General features: G+C 43.6%; 1 protein-coding gene across 1 annotated transcript in view; it reads left to right on the forward strand.

The window, feature by feature from the left end:
- LOC126190432 (mRNA export factor Gle1-like) overlaps positions 1-24,834 on the forward strand; it is a 114,736-nt gene that overhangs the window by 20,779 nt on the left and 69,123 nt on the right. Inside the window, exons 4-5 of the mRNA XM_049931021.1 lie at positions 9,899-10,065; positions 22,223-22,325. Coding sequence (XP_049786978.1) covers positions 9,899-10,065; positions 22,223-22,325 — 270 coding nt within the window. The remainder of the gene's footprint in view (positions 1-9,898; positions 10,066-22,222; positions 22,326-24,834) is intronic.

Here is a 24,834-nt window from a genome sequence, read left to right on the forward strand (position 1 = left end):
GTGACGCGGAAACTGCTTCTGGAGATAGGAATCTCCGAAGTTGACCTGCAGTCTGTCTTACACCGCAGGGTCTTCCGGCTTTGGGAGATGAAATGGTATAACATCAAGCACAACGAACTGCGTGTCGTTACGGAGACTATGAATGTGTGGAAGTCTACCATGCAGGCCTCTCACAGGGAATCTGTTGACCTCTGCTGGCTCCCCATTGGCCATACATGGCTAATGCATGGTTACCTACTCCGGCATGAGGACCCACCTCAGTGTTGCTGTGGCTCTCAAATGACAGTCATCCACCTCTTGCTGGACTGCCCACTTTTAGCCACTCTGCAGCAGACTTTTAACTTTCCCAGCACCCTCCCTTCGGTGTTGGGCGACAATGCCTCCACAGCAGCTTTAGTTTTACTTTTTATCTGTGAGAGTGGATTTTATCCTTCTATGTAGGTTTTAGCGCATGTTCTTTGTCCCTCTGTGTCCTCCACCCTAGTGCTTTTAGGGTGGAGGTTTTAATGTGTTGCAGAGTGGCTGGCTTTCCCTTTTTATTCTCGTGCTTGGCCAGCCACTATAATCTCGTTTAATGTTTTCCTCTCTTCTGTTTCTAGCATCTCTCTGTTGTTTTCTTGTCCTCTTTTGTTCCTTTTAGTGTTCGTTGCTGTCCCTTTGTTCTTGTGGCTTTTCCTTTCTCTCTGTTTTGTGTTATATGTTTTGTCCATTTTATTCTCACACTTGTGGCATTGTTTTATTAGGAACAAGGGACCGATGACATCGTAGTTTTGTCCCTTCTTCCACCTTTAAACCAACCAACCAACCATCATCTACAAATGATCTTAAAGAGCACCTGGGCACCTGCCCAGATGGGCTTTGAACAAGGTGGACTGGGGAACTTTCACCTCTGCTTCCACCACTGAATCTTCCCCACATGATAACTTCGATGTGATGGCTGAGAAGGTGACTAGCACAATTGTTTCTGCAGCAGAACGTGATCCCTCGCTCTTTAGGGTGCTCGAGGTGTAAGGCAGACCCTTGGTGGTCGCCGGAAGTCGCTGAAGCAATTGAGGAGTGTTGGCAAGCTCTACGGCGGCATAGGCAGCACCTTTCCCTGGAGCACCTCATAGCCTTTAAACGGCTCCGTGCCCATGTTCGCTACCGTATCATACAACAGAAGAAGGCGTGTTGGGAGAGATACGTCTCCACCATTGGGTGCCACATGTCACCTTCCCAAGTCTGGGCAAAGATCAAATGTCTTTTCGGGTACCAGGCCCCAACAGCTGTCCCCAGTGTTACCATAAATGGTGAGTTTTGTACCGACGCAAATGCGATTGCCGAGCATTTTTCTGAGCACTTTGCTCTAGCCTCTGCGTCAGAGAATTACCCCCAGCCTTTTGCACACTCAAACGGCGGCTGGAAGGGAATGTCCTCTCATTCACTACATGCCGCAGTGAATCGTATAATGCCCCATTTACAGAATGAGAGCTCCTCAGTGCCCTTGCACATTGCCCCGACACAGCTCCTGGGCCTGATCGCATCCACAGCCAGACGATTAAACATCTCTCATCTGGCTACAAGCGACATCTTGTCGTCGTCTTCAACCGACTCTGGTTCGATGGCATCTTTCCATTGCAATGGTGGGAGAGCACCATCATTCCGGTGCTCAAACCTGGTAAAAACCCACTTGATGTGGATAGCTATTGGCCCATCAGCCTCACCAACGTTCTTTGTAAGCTGCTGGAAGGTATGGTATGTCAACAGTTGGGTTGGGTCCTGGAGTCACATGGCTTGCTGGCTCCATGTCAGGGCAGCTCTACCACTGATAATCTTGTGTCTGTAGAGTCTGCCATCCGAACAGCCTTTACCAGATGGCAACACCTGATTGCGGTGTTTTTTGACTTATGTAAAGCATACAACATGGCTTGGCAACATTGTATCCTTGCCACATTGTATGAGTGGGGTCTCTGTGGACCACTCCCGATTTTTATCCAAAACTACCTGTCACTCCGTACATTCCATGTCCAGCTTTGTGTCTCCCATAGTTGTATCAATATCCAGGAGAATGGAGTACCGCAGGTGTGTCTCTGTTTTTAGTGGCCATTAACAGTGTAGCAGCAGCTGTCGGGCCTCCATCTCACCTTCTCTGTATGCAGACGACTTCTGCATTTCGTACTGCTTCTCCAGTACTGTTGTTGCTGAGCGGCACCTCCAGGGAGCCATCCACAAGGCACTGAGGCACTGTCATCGGCTCTAGCCCACAGCTTCCAGTTTTCAACCCCAAAGTCATGTGTCATGCACTTCTGTCGGTGTCGTACCATTCATCCGGAACCCGCACTTTACCTTAATGACGATCAACTCACTGTAGTAGAGACATATCAATTCCTAGGACTGGTTTTCGACGCTCGATTGACTTAACTCTCTCATCTTTGTCAGCCTAAGCAGAAGTGCTGGCAGCACCTCAATGCTCTCTGTTCCCTGAGCTACATCAATTGGGGTGCAGATCGCTGTACGCTGCTGCAGCTCTACAGAACCCTTGTCCAAAGTGAATTGACTATGGGAGGGTGGTTTTGGTTCAGCAGTGCCTTCAGCATTACATTTACTCAACCCTGTGCACCACTGTGGGTTTCGATTAGCAACAGGAACTTTTAGGACGAGTTTGGTGACCAGCGTACTGGTGGAGGTTGGTGTCCCTCCACTGCAGAGCAGATGTGTGCGAGTGCTCGCCAGTTACGCAGCACACATTCGTAGTTCCCCGGAGCATCCGAATTACCGTCTCATTTTCCCGCCCGCGGCAGTCCATCTCCTGCATCGGCGGCCCAGATCGGGGCTAATGATTGCAGTTCGCGTGCGGTCTCTTCTCTCTGAACTGGAGTCCTTCCCTTTACCAACTCTACTTGCAGTCTGTTCACGTATGCCTCCATGGTGTACACCTCGGTCGCAGCTTCATCTGGACCTTTTGCATGACCCTAAGGACTCCGTTAGCCCCGCCACTCTCCACTGTCACTTTCTCTCGATTCTTGACGTGTTCCGGGGCTCTGAAGCAGTTCACACCGATGACTCAGTGGCTGTTGGTCATGTAGGCTTTGCATAGGTTCATGGAGGACATGTTGAGCAGCACTCCTTGCCAGTTGGCTGCAGTGTTTTCGCTGCAGAGCTGGCAGCCATATCTTGACCCTGGCGAGTCATTTCTCCTGTGTACTGATTCATTGAGCAGCCTACAAGCCATCAACCAGTGCTACCCTCACCATCCTCTGGTAGCGTCCATTCTGGAGTCCATCTATGCCCTGGAACAGTCCCGCCATTCCGTGGTGTTTGTGTGTACCCCAGGACACGTCAGTAGCCCTGGCAATGACCTTGCTGACAGGCTGGCCAAACAGGTGACGCGGAAACTGCTTCTGGAGATAGGAATCTCCGAAGTTGACCTGCAGTCTGTCTTACACCGCAGGGTCTTCCGGCTTTGGGAGATGAAATGGTATAACATCAAGCACAACGAACTGCGTGTCGTTACGGAGACTATGAATGTGTGGAAGTCTACCATGCAGGCCTCTCACAGGGAATCTGTTGACCTCTGCTGGCTCCCCATTGGCCATACATGACTAATGCATGGTTACCTACTCCGGCATGAGGACCCACCTCAGTGTTGCTGTGGCTCTCAAATGACAGTCATCCACCTCTTGCTGGACTGCCCACTTTTAGCCACTCTGCAGCAGACTTTTAACTTTCCCAGCACCCTCCCTTCGGTGTTGGGCGACAATGCCTCCACAGCAGCTTTAGTTTTACTTTTTATCTGTGAGAGTGGATTTTATCCTTCTATGTAGGTTTTAGCGCATGTTCTTTGTCCCTCTGTGTCCTCCACCCTAGTGCTTTTAGGGTGGAGGTTTTAATGTGTTGCAGAGTGGCTGGCTTTCCCTTTTTATTCTCGTGCTTGGCCAGCCACTATAATCTCGTTTAATGTTTTCCTCTCTTCTGTTTCTAGCATCTCTCTGTTGTTTTCTTGTCCTCTTTTGTTCCTTTTAGTGTTCGTTGCTGTCCCTTTGTTCTTGTGGCTTTTCCTTTCTCTCTGTTTTGTGTTATATGTTTTGTCCATTTTATTCTCACACTTGTGGCATTGTTTTATTAGGAACAAGGGACCGATGACATCGTAGTTTTGTCCCTTCTTCCACCTTTAAACCAACCAACCAACCAACCATCATCTACAAATGATCTTAAAGAGCTTCCAACTTTTTTTACTGGATCATTTATATACATTGTAAACAGCAGTAGTCCTACCACACTTGCCTGGGTACTTGGGTTCGTAGGTGATCCTCATTTCCTACATAAGACTGGCAGTAGTAGTGAAGACTGGTGGCCTTGTTTCTGGGGTGCATGCATAACTTAACATTTGCAATACCATACTCAGGACTGATCAGCATCATCTGGTTTGGAGTTGGGTGGAGGCTCTCAGCCTGGGGCTCTGTCAAGGCTGGGATGGCCTTGGCTGCAGATTTCTGAGCATGCATTTTGTGATGGAGATCCGTATGGGTTCTCCTTCATAGATCAAGAGTACACTAGTTTTTGATAGCAGCAAAGTAAATGTGATGTTTACTTGTTTTTATTTTTTAAGACTTCATGAAATTTCAGTGCCCTCTGATGAACAGTTGAGTCCATAGACAAAGGCTGAATTTGGATCACAAAAAAGTACAGACACAGAGGATGAAACCCAAAGTAGAAAGGTCTGAACATTTACTTGGATGTGGAATATATACTGTGCTTATGGTAATAAACAAGAAATAGTATGTCTAGCAATCTCGAAATTCAGTCCAAGTACAAACTTACATGGCGCAAGTAAATGGCTCAGGTGCCTTCATCTGACGTGAAACTTGAGCTTATTCCACGTTATCAAATGTTCTAATAACTTCCAGGAATGTAGCCAGACAATGTCAGTGACAACCCTCACTAGCAAGGCAAGTGATCACTATAATTTTTATGGCACAAATGAAACGAGATCACTGTGCTTGGCGATTTAAACTCTCAGTGGATGGGCTATGCCAGCAAGGAAGTGAAAAGGTAGTGTGTGCTGAAAGATAATGCTCACTGTTAACAGCTAATACCACTGAACAACTAGCAGTGACCAATGTTGGCTGTTATAATGTAACATTAATTACAAGTTGGAGAGTATGTAACAGTAACTCTAACCCTCTGTTGTTAGACCAGGGAGAGTGGGGAATTCCAAGCAGAATTTAAGCAATAATCTCTGTATCCAGAATGAGATTTTTACTCTGCAGCAGAGTGTGCACTGATACGAAACTTCCTGGCAGATTAAAACAGTGTGCTGGACCGAGACTCGAACTTGGGACCTTTGCTTTTTGCGGGCAACTGCTCTACCACTTGCCTGCGAAAAGCAAAGGTCCTGAGTTTAATCTGTGATTAAGGTCACTTGCTAGTTTAAACTCAACAGCTTCCTTAGTAACACTGTACTATCAGAATAACTGAAAACGCATATCAAAGTCTCTTGGTTCTTACGTATGTTTCATTGGATAGTAGGTACCAAACAACATTCTGCAATCATAGATTTACTTGGCTGCTATAAGTGTGTGTTGCACTTACACACTAAACAGTGGTCCACTATGTTACAGATGGTCTGACAAATGTCTGAAATGCCACAGCTGTGGGGCTGTGTTTAGAAGATCAGGTCACCCAGATGTCAGCCGTTTATGTTAACGTGTTGTTGTAGCTGGTCCTGAAAGCTCTTGAGTATCATCAGTTATCATCTGATGCGGGATAGCAATGATATCCACCAGAATTGTAATCTTCTGGGCTGGCTTGTTAAAATATACTTGTGTCTTGAGATATCACGACAAAAAGAAGTCACATAAGCTTAGATAAGGGGAGTGAGGAGGCCAGTGAAGGTTGCCATATCTGGAAATAAGGTGGCGTGCAAATGAACCTGTAAGACAGCCATCGTTTTACGAGCTGTATGTGTAGTTGCATAGTTTTTGTTGAAACCATATTGTCCACATTGCCCATCTCTGATGCTGAAGTTCTGAGAGCAAGAAGGTGGGGGGGCATTACGATCTGAATTAACAATCATACGAATGTTGATTTTCTCAAAGAAGTACAGGACAATAATTCCTTTCTTCCCAACTGCCCACCATAGTGTTAATAATCAACAGTGGAAAATCCAGGATAATATGTAACAATATTATGAGAAGGAAAGTTGCTGCTCACCATATAGTGGAGGTGCTGAGTTGCAGATAGGCACAATAAAAAGATTTTCACACTTTCGGCCAGTGGCCTTTGTCAACAATTGACATACGTGTGTGCGTGCGTGCTTGTGCCGTGTGTGTGTGTGTGTGTGTGTGTGTGTGTGTGTGTGTGTGACAGAGAGAGAGAGAGAGAGAGAGAGAGAGAGAGAGAGAGAGAGAGAGAGAGTAGCAACTTCTCATAATATAGTGTTAATAGAGTTACTTTTGGGCTGTGTGAAGGGGACTTGTAACATCAGAGGTTTCATGTTATACCAGTACCGACAATTTTATTTGTTAACAAACCCATTTAAATGAAGATTGCCTTCATTACTCATGAGAAAAATCATATTTTCATGATTGACAATAGTTTCAAGCACTGTTGTCTGAAGAAGGTCTTCATAATCACATTCACCAAGTAACTGACATACTTGAATTTTGTATGGAAGGTATGAAATCTTTGTACAGAATCCTTGGCACTATTGACTTGTTAAACCCTAAACTTACAGCACAAGAGCAAACTGACCATTTAGGGTCCTGGAATGCAGATCCCTTAAATTGCTGGATGCTTTCAGCCTGTGAGACAGGGCTAGGTGGTTTTTTGTTCATTCCAGAGGTAGTTGTGTTGAAGTTTTCAACACATCCCAAAATGATGTTGCTGTCTGGAACAGGTCAACAGACCATTATATTAAAATGGGTGTGAAAATGACATTGTTTGTGTGTCACAGATGCACAGTTTATGAAAAATTGGCTTGAGAGCAAATGTATGACTCTCCACATTCCACAACATTGCAAAAACTAAACTTCCCACTCTAACAGACAATGGCCACCCCCCCTCCCCCCCCCCCCACCCACCCAACACTATGAGGCTAATTGCTGTACTATCCAATACAAAAACACACGGTTTACATGATGGATCCAGTATTACCTGTGTAAGACAAAAAAGCTATAGGCTTAGGCATCACCTGATATTCTCTTCACTGATACAATTGGTCAATAGTACATGTGTGATCTGTTTCCCACTATATCTGTTCAGGTGAAAGATAACTCGAAGGTGGGCTAAGTCAGCTGACATGTGCCGAATGGTGATAACTACCATCCTGTAGGTACAATGGCTTCCTATAAATGGCGTGTACCTTCACCCTTCCTACTAACCAGCTCATCAAGGAATTTAAGGAAGCCATCCTTTTCTACCTCTCTAGTGAAGCAAATATATGGTTGGATTGGATGGAGATGTTGTAAAACAGTGCAAATTGTCACTACAGTGTGGTCAAGTATAAAAGTATTGTCTGCATATCTTAAAAAGCATCCATATTTCATCAAAAATTGCTATCATAACTTGTGTTCTTCTGTTGGATTCGTTATGGTTAACATAAGATGGATGTCTACTGTATGCGTTGCAGTTGTGGCATTTCATATATTGGTTAGACCATCAGGACTGTGGAGGACCAGCATGTAGAATATCAGCATCACACACACCTACACCAGCCAAAATGGCAGTAGTAGAACATTGTTTTTGTACTGGTAATCCAGTGGAATATGACAACACAGACATAATGGTGTGCACTTCGTTATTGGGGTAGTGTTGTTAAGGAAGGTGTTGAGGTCAAACTAACAAGTGACCTTATTGAGACAGATGTTTTTGCTTAAGTTCTCCTGGGAATCCCACACTCCCTGTTCAAAGAAAGAAACAGACAGTGCTACTTGCTCACGCATTGTTCATTTCACTATCAGTAATGTGTTACATCAGTCACCATTGGCTGGATGGTAGTGCTAGTTGTTTACAGCGTGTATTGTCTTTTTGCATTTGCCGTGTTTTGTTTGTGTGTTGGCATTGCCCCACCCACTGAGTGTGTTTACTTGTCGAAGTATTGAGGTTGTTGAGGATGTTATCTGATTGTATTCCCATAAGTTATTTGAGTCATCAGATGCTTTTAGCAGCCTTACTCTGCTACAATGTTTATGGATCTATTCAAAAGTACCAGCACTTTGTACTGAAGTGCCCCAATTGTGCAGTGGCAGTATGTAATGGATCTGGGAGACGTTATTTTTTTTTTTTTTACCGATTTGTTGATACCGAATTTAAATGTTTTCTTATATTTTTGTCAGGATTTATTATAATTTGTCTTATTATATGTTAATTTACTTCTGTTTTTGAGAGTAAAAGCATATTGATTACTATTAGAAAATGTATCGAAGAATAGCAGAGAGACTGATTACAACTGGAAGATTGTGTGTGGTGTAAAACATCTTTGACGTTGGAGTCATCTTTGACTGTAGTAAGTCGGCAGCTAACTGTTGGTGTGTGTTGACCATGGTGTTGACGGAAGAACAATTTGAAGTATGTTTCTATTATTTTTTGTATTAACTAAAAGGAAGAAATTACATTTGAAGAAACTGTATTTGAAACACCAAAATGAAACACGTTGAACCACGTCAATTCTGCAACCAACAAAGATGCATTGTGGAATCATTCTCAGACAACTGAAGCCAAGACTATATCGCCGTATAAACGTCTAATGGAAAAGGTACTGTCACGAAATATGGCAAATTTAAGTAAATAAGAAAAAATAGTGATCATATTTTCAACTTGTGTCATAAGCCGTATTTCAATTGTGGGCGTCAGCCGGGATAACATTTTGCAATATTTCAAGTAGGAGGAGTCTTTAACTTACCAAGTATAAAGTAGGAAGTGTATGCATTCACTGCCATTATAACAAACAGGAAGTCTTGCAAATTGTGAAGGATTGTTCTTCTTCTCCACAAACATAAATGATCTGTCAGATATGGTGGGCAGCAAACTGATATTGTTCACTGATGACACTGTTGGTTCATTATTGACTGGTGATTCAAGATGGTTTGGACCTAATTTCTGTTTTGCTGATGACTCACAGCTTCCTTTAAAAGTTGTTACATGTAAGTTAATGCAGATGGTTGGAGAAGTAATGCTGAAACACAGCTTCGTAGTATGCTGTTTGACTTAGTCACATTGATTAAATATGTAGGCATACTATTGCGAAACAAGATGAAAAGAATGAGCACTTAAGGTCAGTTGTAAAGAAGGTGAATGATCAGTCTTGGTTATTGAGAAAGTTCTGGGAATGTGTATTGCACCCTTAAAGAAGACCTAGTTCAGAATACTTGTGCAACATATTTTTGGCCACTGCTGAATTGTTTGGGATTACTACCAAGTAGGATTAGAGGAAGATATTGATGCAAATCAGAAACATGTTTTATATTTGTTACTGGGAAGTTTGATCAGTAGACCAGTACAAGAGTCTTACAGAACTGCTTCGTGAACAAGATGGAAATCCTTTTTTGCAAATTGCTAGTGTGCAAATTTGGAAAACTAACAGTTTCAACGTAGAACCCTTCTACTACCATCATCAGTGTTCCTCTCCAGTTAGAGCCATAAGGACGAAATAAGGGAGATAGGGGATTTTGGAAAGGGGGCTTAGATGCAATTATTTTTCCCTTGTTCCATTTGTGATTGGAACAGGAAAGTAAAAAGATTAACCGTGGATCAAAGTACCTTCTGCCATGCTCAGTGCAGTGGCTTGCAGGATATGTAAGTTCTGATGAATGTAGTAACAGAACACATTACACCAAATTGGTCAGTTACATTACATTAATTACTGTAAAATTAATAATCACATTGTTTATCTTCTGATTTGGCTATCTTCATATTTCAGAGGATACAAGAAAGGAACATGTTAATAAAGAAGGCTGAACAAGAGGAAGCTGCAGCAAAAGAAGAACAGAAACGAAAGTTGAAAGAGAAACAGGAATGCTTGAACAAAATGTATTCACATCAAGTTGGGTTCAGAGATACGTACCAGCAAATGATTGATGTATTCAAGTATGTTACTATATAGTTTCAGGAATGTGAATGTTATTTCCATTTATATTTCACATGTCACTGTTTGGTTACAAACATAGTTTAATTGTTCTACCATGCTTAATACAGCACTATGGTTTTAAGATCAACTTCAGTTTTAACTTTACCTAAAATTTTTGAAAACATAGTCAGCAATCTTAAACTTTGTTAAAATTAAAATTTAAAACAATCTTGACCTTTTTTTTTTTTTTTTTTTTTTTCCCCCCACACACACAAGCGTCGAGGATCGATGGAACACGCTCTGGAGTCTGAAGATGACTCTATGAAAGAGTCGGGGAACCAGTCACTCATCCCCCCCCCCCCCCCCCCCCCCCCAAAAAAAAAAAAAAAGACGATTAAGACTCTTTTAAATTTTGGTTTTAACTTTACCTGTTACGTTCACAGATAGTCTATGGGGAAAGGATGGCTGTTAGTAAAATGACTGCAAATCACTCTTATCTTATGTGGTGATTTCAAGAGATGTTTTTGGGAGGAAGTAATTCTTTGCCAGAGCCTTTTTAGAACCTTATTTTTTCTGAATTTTAAATTTTTTATCTCTCTTTGATCCAGTTACTCGGAAAGTGAATATTTCTTTGGTGTGTAACAGAAACAAGTCAAGGGACCTAAATATTAGTTACTATTACAGACTGCTGGCTCATTTTCTCCTTAATTGTTGATGTGCTTGTATCACGTAATTTTGTTTTTCGCGGTCAAACCAGCAATATTGTGTGGAGTGGCAACAGTATTCCAAAACACAGAGCTCTTTCTTTTAAAAAAAAAAAAAATCGCAGCAGCAACTCCCCTCAGGGGGCTCAGCATTTAGTTGCTGGGTATGGGCTTGGCGACCGCGGGGTCCCTGACCTGGGGACTGGGAAGCGCTACCAGTCCTCAATACCATAGCTCTGAGTGTGCTTCAATGACTACCATAAGGCGTGACAGTGGAACGTTGTACAGTACAGAGCCCGGGATCTTGGCTTAACTGCCTGGGTCACGAGGATGGTATAAACCTCTATAAAAAAAACCTCAATCTGAAAGTGTGCTGTGTGCCGAGGAGACGCATGGCTATTGAGGTAGAACAGTTGCTAGCGGGCGACCTCTGGGATGCCTGCCGCCCCCGGTTGTATTAGGCTTACCCAGGCAAGCGGGGCTCTGTCTGGGTGGACATTCCTTCCCCTAGCTGCTCGTGGGACCACCATGAAACGAAATATGAATAGTGTGCAAGCACGAATCTCTAAGAAAGAAAAGTTCAATGCTTTACAGTATGACCCCCCAATTGTTTTCTTCCCTGTACACCCCAGGGGAGGAACGGTGGTCTAAATTACCTGGTGAGACGTATTCTCCTCGATTTCTGGTTTGCAGCTGAACAGATGGGGGCTTATTTCTGACCACAAAGCCTCATTTTTTGTGGAAACTTTAGAGAACAAGTTTGGAGAAGTTGAGGGCATGTCTAAAATGAGATCTGGAGCAGTCCTCATACAGACAGCATCACCAGCACAGTCACGGGCATTGCTTTCTTGTGACAAGCTCGGTGATGTTGCAGTCTCCATTACGCCTCATAAGAGCCTCAATATGGTTCAGGGACTTATTTTTCATCGTGACCTTTTGTTACAGTCTGACGACGAGCTCCGTGCAAATCTGGAACGCCGTGGTGTCCACTTTGTACGACGTGTCTTCAGGGGACCTAAAGATAGTAGGGTCGTCACCGCCGCCTTCATCTTTGCTTTTGAGGGAGACACCCTGCCCGAGAAGGTCAAGGTGATGATATATCGATGTGATGTTAAGCCTTACGTCCCTCCTCCCATGCACTGCTTTTAGTGCTGGAAGTTTGGGCATATGTCATTGAGATGTGACGCCAACCCTACCTGTCGGGATTGAGGACGTGCCTCCCACTTCAACGTCCCGTGTTCGCCGCCCCCTGTTTGTGTCAACTGTGGACAGAAACATTCACCTTGCTCGTCAGACTGCATGGTTTATCAAAACGAATGGAAGATTATGGAGTATAAGACCTTGGACAGGCTCACTTACACAGAGACTAAAAGCAAGTACGACCGACTTCACCCTATGCGCATTTCATCGACGTTTGCTGCAGCAGCTTCGATGTCGCCATCCCTGGCGACGAGCCCCGAAGCTCAGCCGCTTTTTGTGGGCCCTCCAGCCCAGCCGTCTGTTCCTGGCCCCCAGGTAGTTGGGAGAACACCCTCTTCCGTTGCTCCCCTGTTATCAACATCGGTAGTAACAACCCCTCCTTGTTTGGGGACTTCAGTCCCCACCTCTGAGCCAGAGAAGTGCCCTCCTCCTCCGGCTCCCCTTGCGTGGAAGGGATCGCTTGGTGCCCTCCCTTCCACAGTTACTGCCCCTCCAGATGTCAGCCAGTGGCAGAAAAAGCCACCACCTGAGGGCCGTAGGGCTTCCAGGTCTTCCTCGGTCCATGAGACTGGGTCGGAAAAGCCCGCCCAGCCTGATAAACCGAAGGACAAACGGGACCCTACCAAAAAGAAGAAAAAGCAAAAGGAGGACATAGAGACAGAAAAGTTCACCCCTGCACCTGAAGATGATGTGGAGCATCTAGCGTTCCCTTTAGGAGCTAGATGTTGCTCGACCCGCAGCTCCTATGGAAGTTGATCAGGCTACTTCGCAATTGGTAGCGGCGAGCGCTTCTAAGGTGTAACCTATCCCCCCCCCCCCTCCCCCCTGCCGCCCAGGTTCTTTCATGTCTTCACAGTCGGATACCATTATCCTTCAGTGAAATTGCCGTGGTTTTTTCCCACCTTGCTGAGTTGAAACAGCTTTTGTGCTGCTTCCCTGCCACTTGTCTGGCCCTACAGGAAACCTGGTTTCCTGTTTGGCGGACCCCCTCCCTCTGTGGCTACCGGGGTTACTATAAGAACCGCGTAGAATATGACAGGGTGTCTGGCGATGTCTGTATTTATGTTTCTGCCACTGTTCCTAGTGCCCCAGTGCCACTTCACACGGCTCTCAAGGCTGTGGCTGTTACAATCCGGGCAGGAATGGAGCTTACTATCTCTTCCCTCTACCTTCCCCTGGATAAGGTTGTCCCTCTTGCCGACCTAGCTGCCTTGTTCAACCAGCTCCCCCTGCCATTCCTCCTTTTGAGGGACTTTAATGCCCACCACCCTTTATGGGGGGGGCCCAGATCTTGGGCCAGGGTAGGAACGTTGAGGCTCTCTTGGCACAGCAGGACATTTGCCTCCTTAACACTGGTGCTCCCACATACTTAAGCTTGACTCATGGCACATACTCGGCCATTGACCTCTCTCTTAGTAGCCCAGGTCTTCTTCCATACCTCAGTTGGAGGGTCCATGACGACTTCTGTGGTAGCAACCACTTTCCTATCCTGGTTTCTCTTCTTCAATCCCAACCCCCTGACCAGCTGCCACGATGGCCTCTTCGTGGAGCTGATTGGGCAGCCTACACCTCAGCTACTATGGCCATCGCTCCACTTCCTGGTGACATTGATTTGGCGGTGGACGAGGTCACTATGGCCATTGTTTCTGCTGCCGAGGCAACTATCTCCTGCTCTTCCAGTACCCTAAGGCGATAGTCAATCCCTTGGTGGACACCAGAGATTGCAGAAGCTATCTGGGGCCGCTGGCGAGCCCTGCAACATCACCGGCATTATCCTTCCCTAGAGAATCTGGTTGCCTTTAAACGGCTGCGGGCCCAGACTCGGCGGTTAATCCAGTGGAGCAAACAGGACTGCTGGGAACGATATGTTGCCACCATAGGTTCTCGCACCCCCACATCTCAGGTGTGGTCGCGGGTTTGGCGCATTTTTGGCTTTCGCCCTCATGCGTCTGTCCCTTGCCTTTCTCTTCGGGGTACACTTTGTACTGACCCAGTCGCCATCGCCGAAAATCTGGCAGATTACTTCGCTCGTATTTCTGCGACAGCAGGCTACAGCGCAGAATTCCGCACCATTAAAGAGCAGGCTGAGCATACCTAGTTGTCGTTTCACACGCACTGTTGGGAACGATACAATGCCCCGTTTAGTGAATGGGAGTTCCAAAGTGCCCTTACAGCTTGCCCCAATACCTCTCCAGGTCCAGACTGAATTCACAGCCAGTTTCTTTACCATCTCTCGGCGCACTGTCAGGGTGAATTACTCACCCTGTTTAACCGCATCTGGACGGAGGGCATTGTGCCAACTCGTTGGCAGGATAGCATTACCATCCCAGTGCTAAAACATGGTGCAGATCCGCTGGTCGTTGATAGCTGTCGCCCTATCAGCCTTACCAACATTATGTGCAAACTCCTGGAACGGATGGTGAGTCGGCGGCTCATGTGGATCCTCAAAGCTCGGGGCCTCCTAGCCCAGCAACAGGTGGGCTTCCGTCAGGGCCGCTCAGCGATTGACAATTTAGTCTCGCTAGAGTCTGCTATTTGTACAGCTTTTACTCGGCGAGAACATCTAGTTGCCGTTTTCTTTGATCTTCGGAAGCCGTACGATACCACCTGGCGCCATCATATCCTTGCTACGCTGCACGAATGGGGCTTATGGGGTCCACTTCCGATTTTTCTCTCTAATCACTCCTTTCGGGTTAGAGTTGGCACATATTTTAGTTCTGCTCATATTCAGGAGAATGGTGTTCCGCAGAGCTCGGTTCTCAGTGTTCCCCTCTTTTTGGTGGCGATTAATGGTCTTGCGGCTTCGGTGGGCTCATCGGTCTGTTCCTCTCTATATGCCGATGACTTTTGTCTTTATTACAGTTCCCCAAGCATCAGTGTCGCTGAACGGCAGCTGCAGGGAGCTATCCATAAGACTCATTTTTGGGCATCAGACCATGGTTTTCAGTTCTCAGCATTTCTGTCGTCGTCGTCGAACGGTCCACCTCCATCCAGTGCTCTACCTTGCCAATGAACTCCTTTGTATTGAGGAGACTCATCGCTTCCTTGGCGCGCTGTTTGATGCTCAGCTCACTTAAACACCTCATCTTCGCGAGCTTAAAAAACGGTGCTGACGGCACCTCAACATCCTTCGCTGCCTCAGCGACACCATTTGGGGGGCTGCACGAACAACCCTCCTACAGCTCTATAAGGCCTTAATCCAGTCCCGTCTCGACTACAGGAGTGTGGTATACGACTCGGCAGCACCTTCAATGTTGCAGATCCTCGACCTGATTCTCCATTGTGGAGTCAGACTGGCGACAGGTGCCTTCCGCACTAGTCCGGTGACTAGCCTTCTTGTAGAAGCTGGAATCCCTCCCCTACAATTCTGCCGGCAACAGTTGCTTGCTTCGTACATCGCCTGCGTCCATGCCTCGCCCAACCACCCAAACTGCAGGCTCCTTTTTCCATCTTCTGCACTCCCCTCCCCACGACGACGGCCTAGGTCTGGTCTCCCGATTGTGGTCTGCATTCGTTCCCTTCTCTTGTCACTAGAGTCCTTTCCCCTTCCTCCATCCTTCTGGCCCTCTTCTTCTACCCCTCCTTGGTCCCTCCCTCGCCTGCAGCTTTGCTTGGATTTGTCCTGCGACTCCAAGTCCTCCGTTCCACCTGCCAGTCTTTGTCAACAATTCCTATCTCTTCTTGCCTCGTTTTGCAATGCAGATGTAGTCTACACCGATGGTTCTGTGGTCAATGGACACACTGGGTTTGCTTTCATCCACGGCTACTACATCGAGCAACATTCCCTGCGTTGTGGGAGCAGTGTTTTCACTGCGGAGCTGGTTGCTCTTTATCGTGCACTCGCTAACCTTTCCTCCTGCCCTGGGGAGTCATTTGTCGTACGCAGTGACTCCCTGAGTGGATTGCCAGCACTCAACCAGTGTTTCTCTCGGGACCCTTTGGTGCACGGTATTCAAGATGCTGTTTCTACTCTCGCCGAGTGTGGTCGTTCAGTGACATTTGTGTGGACCTTGGGCCACATCAACATTCTAGGAAATGAATGTGTCGATCGGTTGGCCAAGCAGGCCACCACTTCCCACTTCGCCACTCCTGGAGCTTGGTCTCGTGGAAAGAGACCTCTGGTCAGCCCTACATCACAAGGTCCGCGATGTCTGGAGCTCTCTCAATGGTCTGTCTTGAACACGCCAAATAAGCTCCGCATGGTTAAGTCGTCCACGGCCGTATAGAACTCATCCTTGAAGGGCACGTGTAGGGACTCAGTTGTTCTCTGCCGTCTCCGAATTGGACGTACGCGGTTGACCCACAGCTATCTCCTTCGTCGTGAGGACCGGCCAAGTGTCGCTGTGACTCAGGGCTGACAGTCGTCCATCTTCTGATGGACTGCCCCCTTTTAGCCCCCTTGCGGCAGTCCTTTAATTTACCCGCTGCACTTCCTTTAATTCTCGGTGATGATACCTCTATAGCTGACTCAGTTTTACGTTTTATCCGTGCAGCTGGGTTTTATAACTCGCTCTAGTGTGGGCGCTCTCACATGATTTCTCAGGCTACACCCACTCCAGCAACTTTTAATTGTGATGTGGATACCAAAATAGTGTCTTTTATGGTAACAAGTTGTGTTGATACCTCTATCAACGTTTTCCAGCTGGAGGTTCTTCATTTGTAGTTGAGTGGTTGACCTTTTACCTGATCCATCAACCACTGTAGTCTGTTTTACTCTAGTCAAGTATCTGCTCTGCTCCTTTTAAGTGTCCTCTATTTTGTTTTACTGCGGTGTTCATTTTAGCTCTGTACCTCTTGGTGTTCCCTCCCTCTGGGTGCAGAGGTTACGCTTTTACTGTATAGGCCTTTTACAAATACGTCTGTTTTTAACTAGGGACTGATGACCTCTATGTTTAGCCCCCATCAAACCCCAAAACCAACCAACCAACAGCAGCACTTGTCTAACTTTACTTTGCCATGCACAACCATTTTTTAAAACTGAATCCACTCAGCCTGAAAAAAATAATGCATCTGATTGATTTTGTTACTAGTATGTGAAGAAACTAAATTTGCTGTTAGAATGTGAGGTGTATGGGGAGATACTTTTCAGAGATCAATTTTTTATTATTCATATTGCATTTCACTAATAAATACTGTATTTCATGAATATCAAGGCACATTCTCAGATATTAAATATTTTCTAGTACCACACTTTTCTTTTCTTCAAAATAAAACCAGTTTATAGTGGGCAAATTTAATTCTGTTCTTTAACATGTAATACTACATAGGCTTGTAATGAAAATAACAGTAAATGCTTTTTTCTTTTATTTCAAATCAAACTATCACAACAAGACAAAAAGACAATTACAAGCCCACATTGCGCAAGAAATTGGGGATAAAAATGATTGCTATCTCCTAATTGAAAGGTCAGCTGTTCTATTTTAAATAGAAAACACAAACTTCTTTCACCTACAACCATGGTGCAGCATGAGCAGTATAATAATTCTCATCCCACTTTTATCTTGTCACCTTTGCTTCACAGCTGCCACACAAAACAATATAACGAAAATGACCTCTAATCAAAGGTGTCACTTTTCCCCTCTCCAAATAAAATTTAACTTTTCCACTTCAGGTGTGATCTGTCTACTATAATCTCATTCCAAAATTACACTACATAAATTAATCAACCTAGATGCTACCCACTCAAACTTGGGATGGATCAAGCATTGTACCTTAAACACTACAGATGTATGGCTCTCACTGGGTACTAGTCGTCACACAGTAGGTAACTCCAACTTTTAACTACAGCAAATAGGACAATGATTCAGTCTCCTTACAACAGTACAGAATAATGTGCTAATAGGTGTCAGTTAATTCATGATTTATATAGTATTTCAGTCCAGATTTGCTTCTGTCAGGAGTTACAGTAGCTGGCTCTTTATTGCCCTCTGTAGCTGACCAGCTTGGGTCTCATGCCTATGACAAGATGTCACTCTGTATACATTGAAATAGATAACAATTCTCTCTTAAACATTCATCATTATTATAAACTGCATTTACTATTTGTCAGTATATGCTTCAATGTATACTATGTTTGGCGCAAAAAAAAAAAAAAAATAAACGGAGGCTTGTGTACTGTTTCCATTATAATGAAGAACAATGGGTCTTCATGCCTATAAATGTGCAGTACTTCACATTCATTTATGTTGAGTCAACTGCTGCTCCCTGCACGAGAAGTAGGTACTTAACAGGGCTTCCTGCATTTTGCTTCAATTTTCTGGGATATAGATATTCTTAAAAATGACATTGTCATCTATGAATGGCCTCATGAAGGTTCCAGTATTATTAACCAAGTCATCTATATAATGGGTGTCTCTCCTAAGAGTCATCAGGTGCATTTTCTCTTGTGTTTGACAGATGCTTGTAATTTAGTTTTTGCATCGTGTAGCTGGAGTCAGCCTAAACAATTACTGCTCATCACTTCTTTCGTGCAACATCCAGTGTCAACAAAGTATTGGTTTGTCCCTGTTTACAAACAACATTATTTTAAAATCAGAATTATACATGCCTATCTGATAGAGCACTATGAAATTAGTCTTGTCTGATATTTGTTTTATCAATAAGTATAAACAGGGACAGTAAAACATGAAGAATAAACAGTAATCCAGCAACGACTCAGTAGCATTTCACGCTAGGCGGTAGCATTCTGTGCAGGCCAGCAAGGTGGTGTTGCTGCTTGTGCACTTTTTATTCTTTGAGTTTTAATGTCCCTATTAATACATATCGATAAAACAAATATTGCACTAAACTAATCTCCCATTGAATGGGAACATAAGTTTCTGCTTTAAAAATACACAAACAATGGAAAATTCAGGATTTTATATTGTGAAAAGGAAAGTCGTTATTCACCATATAATGCAGCAATTCATCATCTCCACTATATGCTATAAAAATAATTTTATTGTAATGGAAATAAACCAACACCTTACATCAATACTGGGTGTTGCACAAAAGATGTGATGAGCACTATTTGTTTGGGGTGACCTCAGCTACACCATGCAAAAACGAAATTGCAAATATCTGCCGAAACACCAGAGAAAATCTGCCTGATGATTCTTGGGAGAGACACCCTGTATATCATGAACACTAATAGTCATACAACACACTTTTAGGGTAAGTCCAGAGTTTTTGTCCAGTTAAGGAGTTACTGAGTTTTATCTGATAGGAAATCCTGAAACCAACCACTTATTCTGCCACCTATTCTTTAAACTCATTTCATTAACTAAGCGACTGTGTGGAACTGTATGAAGTGCTTGCCAAAACTTGGGGAACACTTCATCAGTCTGGATATTGCTGTCCATCTTGTGAGGAAAACAGAACATGCAAAATTTTGCAACCTCAGTGTTTGTGGAATTCATGTTGATTATGCACAGGAGAGTTTTGGTTACTAAACTATTAATTAAACATGTGTACACAATTCGGGAAATGTGGTAGCAAACGAATTATTTTGCACAGGCTAGCTAAAGCATTCAAAATGCAGTTGACAAAAATGTTTTATTGATGAAGATTTCAATGTATTAACCAAGTGAACACGGGTGAAAGCCCAAAACCCATCTTGATGTAAATAAAATTTATATAAAAACCGTCTTTATGCTGCATTTCTTTGATTGAAGTTCTCCAGGCCCTGTTTCCTCACTGTAGACACCTTTTTCATTCCATCATGCAGCATTTCACGACAAATAAAGTTCTCGTTCACAGATATAATGGAAACATTATCTGCACATAGGCCATTAAAACTGAACTGAACTGCACTGGTCACCTGCTAAGCAGATTACAAGGCAGGCCTGTGTGGGGAATCTGCAACTTTTGAGGAAGAGTAAATGCCATGCAAGATGTGGGGTCTTCCCAAGGACAACAGAAGATTCATCTACATCTACATCTACATCCATACTCTGCAAGCCACCTGACGGTGTGTGGCGGAGGGTACCTTCAGTACCTCTATCGGTTCTCCCTTCTATTCCAGTCTCGTATTGTTCGTGGAAAGAAGGATTGTCGGTATGCCTCTGTGTGGGCTCTAATCTCTCTGATTTTATCCTCATGGTCTCTTCGCGAGATATACGTAGGAGGGAGCAATATACTGCTTGACTCTTCGGTGAAGGTATGTTCTCGAAACTTTGACAAAAGCCCGTACCGAGCTACTGAGCGTCTCTCCTGCAGAGTCTTCCACTGGAGTTTATCTATCATCTCCGTAACGCTTTCGCAATTACTAAATGATCCTGTAACGAAGCGCGCTGCTCTCCGTTGGATCTTCTCTATATCTTCTATCAACCCTATCTGGTACGGATCCCACACTGCTGAGCAGTATTCAAGCAGTGGGCGAACAAGCGTACTGTAACCTACTTCCTTTGTTTTGGGATTGCATTTCCTTAGGATTCTTCCAATGAATCTCAGTCTGGCATCTGCTTTACCGACAATCAACATTATATGATCATTCCATTTTAAATCACTCCTAATGCGTACTCCCAGATAATTTATGGTATTAACTGCTTCCAGTTGCTGACCTGCTATTTTGTAGCTAAATGATAAAGGATCTATCTTTCTGTGTATCCGCAGCACATTACACTTGTCTACATTGAGATTCAGTTGCCATTCCCTGCACCATGCGTCAATTCGCTGCAGATCCTCCTGCATTTCAGTACAATTTTCCATTGTTACAACCTCTCGATACACCACAGCATCATCTGCAAAAAGCCTCAGTGAACTTCCGATGTCATCCACCAGGTCATTTATGTATATTGTGAACAGCAACGGTCCTATGACACTCCCCTGCGGCACACCTGAAATTACTCTTACTTCGGAAGACTTCTCTCCATTGAGAATAACATGCTGCGTCCTGTTATCTAGGAACTCCTCAATCCAATCACACAATTGGTCTGATAGTCCATATGCTCTTACTTTGTTCAATAAACGACTGTGGGGAACTGTATCGAACGCCTTGTGGAAGTCAAGAAACACGGCATCTACCTGTGAACCCGTGTCTATGGCCCTCTGAGTCTCGTGGACGAATAGCGCGAGCTGGGTTTCACATGACTGTCTTTTTCGAAAACCATGCTCATTCCTACAGAGTAGATTTCTAGTCTCCAGAAAAGACATTATACTCGAACACAATACGTGTTCCAAAGATTAAAGCAACACATTCCTCAGCTGCTCCCTGTGCTAAACTATTCACCATACAAAAAAGCCATAGCTCAGGAATTTTTAGTATTCTTTTGTGCTGCGTGATGTTCCCCTAGAAGTGCATATTTTTCAGACTGTAAGCCAAAAATTGACCAAATGTGATTTTCCTTTCTTTTCCATTACTTTTAGTGTTCTGCCGTGTTGTTTTGGGGCAGATTACAAAGCCAGCTGTCAGTAGTGCTTTCCTTCTCTGCACTTCAGCTGTGACAGACCTAGTTAACTTGCAAAGGGGTTGTGAGACTCTTCGTAGGGACTCACTTAGGAACGTTTTCCTTAAGACTTTCTAATTGGTCTGATGTGTTTGGATACATTGTTGATGTGTGGAGATGGTTAAAAGTAGTCTGTATCTACAAAGCATCACTTTTAAGATTTACAGACAGAATTGAAACAGAGTGCTCTGTAGTGCCACTGCTAAATAAACTGTCATTCTGCCTGCCATCCCTTCTGCAATAATTTTCTTATTCAGTGGCTATTCCCACATTACCTGTCAGTAAAATAAACCTTGTGCTTATTAGTTTATATTTGCTCAGTAGAAAAGCCATGAAATGCAGTCCTATCAGAAGGTATGCACCATGAACATCATAGAGATGGGGGAGGCACCAATGACACAGCAATGGAGTCATGATTGCAATTGGAACCATATTGATGCTGTCTCTACAAGTTGATGAAAGTGTTCAGCATTTGAACATTTCTTAATTTGTTGCCTATCTGATCACTGAGTAAGGTCACTCAGTGGGTCAGACAGTTAATTATAATTCTAGGGAGGAGTGATGTCCAAACCCCCTCTCACCATTTCAGTTCAGTTTTTGAAAGCATTGTGTATGTTTCCAGTTCTGTTTCAGCACAAAAAGATTGCAATACTCAAAATAATGAACACAGATAGACATTAAGGGCAGGTGTTTGTGTTTTGATATATTATAAATAGAGTTTTTTGGTCATTTTATGTACATAATTTTTAACTGTTCTCGGTGATTGATCATATGATTGTGTATCATGTTTTTACCTTAACAATGTCCAAAAATATTTGTGTCTTACTTTCTTTTCACTTGTTTTGCAGGCAGTCCAAAGATAGGCAAGCAGCAAATATTGCATTTACTGCACATTTGCCAAAGATCAAGAGTCTGAGTGATGCCTTAAGCCAGCTTATTAAACAGTGTATGGTATGTTTAACATGTTGGAAAGTGTTGTGGAATTCATGTTTTTCTTTGTTGTCATATACTCTCAAACATTATGTGGCATTAGACGAGGAGTGACAGAAAGATAGATAGAGCGATTTCATGAATTTTCTGGAATAGATTGTAATGACTGTTCTCACTTACGCACTTTGGAGGAGATTATACTGGAGGGGAGAGTTACAAGTGACAGTTACAGAAGCAGCTGTTGAAATTATTATACAATGATGGGAAAAAAATCACAACACCAAAAAAAAATTAATGTAGAATGAAAATTTGGGTATAAATTTGTCTAGGTAACATGTGTAAATGATAAACATTGCAAGATCACGGGTGAGATTAGGCATTGCAAACATGAAATGCTGCTACTTTAATAACTGGTGTATCTGCCAGAATGTTGAATGCAAGCATGCAGACTTGCATGCAATGTGTTATACAGCTACTGGATGACAGTTTCATGTCTGTTGCACTTGCTCGGTCAATACAGAGACAGTTAGTGCTGATTCTGGATGATGCTGTAGTTGTTGTCCGTTGATGTCCCATATGTGCTCGATTGGAGAAAGATCCCGTGATTGAGCAGGACAAGGCGACATGTCAACATTGTTGAGAATGTTGGGTTACGACAGCAGTATTTTGGTGAGAATTATCCTGTTGGTAAATACCCCTGGAGTGCTGTTCATGAACGGCAGCACAACAGGTCAAATAACCAGGTTGACATACAAATTTTTAGTCAGGCTGCAAGGGATAAGCACTAAAGCATTCCTGCTGTCATATGAAACTGCATGCAGAACATAACTCCAGGCATAGGTCCAGTGTGTCTAGCTTGTGGAAAGGTTGGTTGCAGGCCCTTAACTGGCCTTTTAACCAACACATGCCATCGTTGGCACTGAGGCAGTACCAGCTTTCATCAGAAAACACAAAAGACCTCCACCCTGCCCTCCAATGAGCTCTTGCTCAATACCATTGACGTTGTGGTGGTTTGTGGTCTGTGGAATGTACAGTATAGGGCATCTGCTCAGTGCTGTCCTTGAAGTAACTGATTTGTAACAGTTTGTTGTGTCATTGTGGTGCCAACTGCTGGTCAGATTGCTGCTGCAGATGCAATACGATGCACCAGAGCTACGTACCAAACACAATATTCTTCCCTCTCGGAGCGCCATATGTCGACCGGAGCCTGGTCTTCTCGTGACTGTAAGTTCTCTTGACCACCACTGCCAGCATTCGTGCACAGTGGCTACATTCCTGCCAAGCCTTTTTGCAGTCTCATAGAAGGAACATACAGCTTCTTGTAGCCATATTACATGACATCATTGAAGGTCACAGAGGTGTTGATAATGGTGTCTTTGTCACCTTGAAGGTGTTCTTGACAAACACCAGTTCACCACGTCCAATCTCAGAGGTAGCCAACACTCATGACTGTTACAGCATATATTTAAAGCGAACCTGATTTTCATCAGTGTAGTGGCGCCACTAGCACCACTCTTATGTGACTTGTGCAATATTTTAATAGTCATCATCTTTCAGATGTAGAAACTCACCTACCAACATTTGTTTACGTAGCACATCTTCTTTTTGGTGTTGCAATTTTTTTCCCCCCATCAGTGTATGTTGTGGTGTGTAGCATATTTATCAGCTGAATAACTGAGTTTGGGTTGCCTCACATGAATGGTGTATTAATAAATGCTAATTTAGTTTTGAGAGATGAACTTAGGCATATTGCTGACAGGGAAAATGCAAGCCAATCTTTGTGTTACTGCAAGAGGGCTTTAGTGATCAATTCCAACAACAAAATTTTGATGGTTCATCATGAACTTGGAAGAGCTTTTTAATCTGAAAGTACTCAGGATGATAGAGAAAGGCTATTGATAGCTCAGCCAACAACCGTCATATAGATAGCTTGAGTATCTGTACAGATGAAAGTACATACCAATGCTGATATTTGAAAATCAGTGTTTACTAAAAAAATATCTAACTTTTGCTGGAAATAAAGGGTTATAATTTTCTGTATTAGACAAATGAAAAGCTGTCCTAGTTTAGGATAGTGAGTGACCTACTGTAACACTTCTTACATCTTTTTCTTTCTTACTTTTCTTTTATTTCTCACTTTTCTTTTGTTTCTCACCATGGCATACAGTATGATATTGTATTTTTTGTGTTGCTGTTGGCTATACCTCAGTGTTTCTTTCAAAAGTAATGTTTTGCTGGATTTTACTTTTTGACTCTGTCCATTGTTATCTCAATAATAGTGATAGTAATAATAAAATTAATCATGACTGTAGATCATCATGAGATATTAATACATAATTTATCATGTGTTTAACACTTTGTATGGTTTTTGCATTTCTTTAACAGTTCAGATTAAATTAGATAATTTGATTCTTTATGAGACACACCTGTTCTTGAAAGAGTGCACACAAAGAATTTATGTCTTCTTCTTAATCACATGCCCCCCCCCTCCTTTTCTGCATGCCCAAAACACACACACACACACACACAC

This window comes from Schistocerca cancellata, chromosome 1 (assembly GCF_023864275.1).
Source record: "Schistocerca cancellata isolate TAMUIC-IGC-003103 chromosome 1, iqSchCanc2.1, whole genome shotgun sequence".
Classification (NCBI taxonomy): Eukaryota; Metazoa; Arthropoda; class Insecta; order Orthoptera; family Acrididae; genus Schistocerca; species Schistocerca cancellata.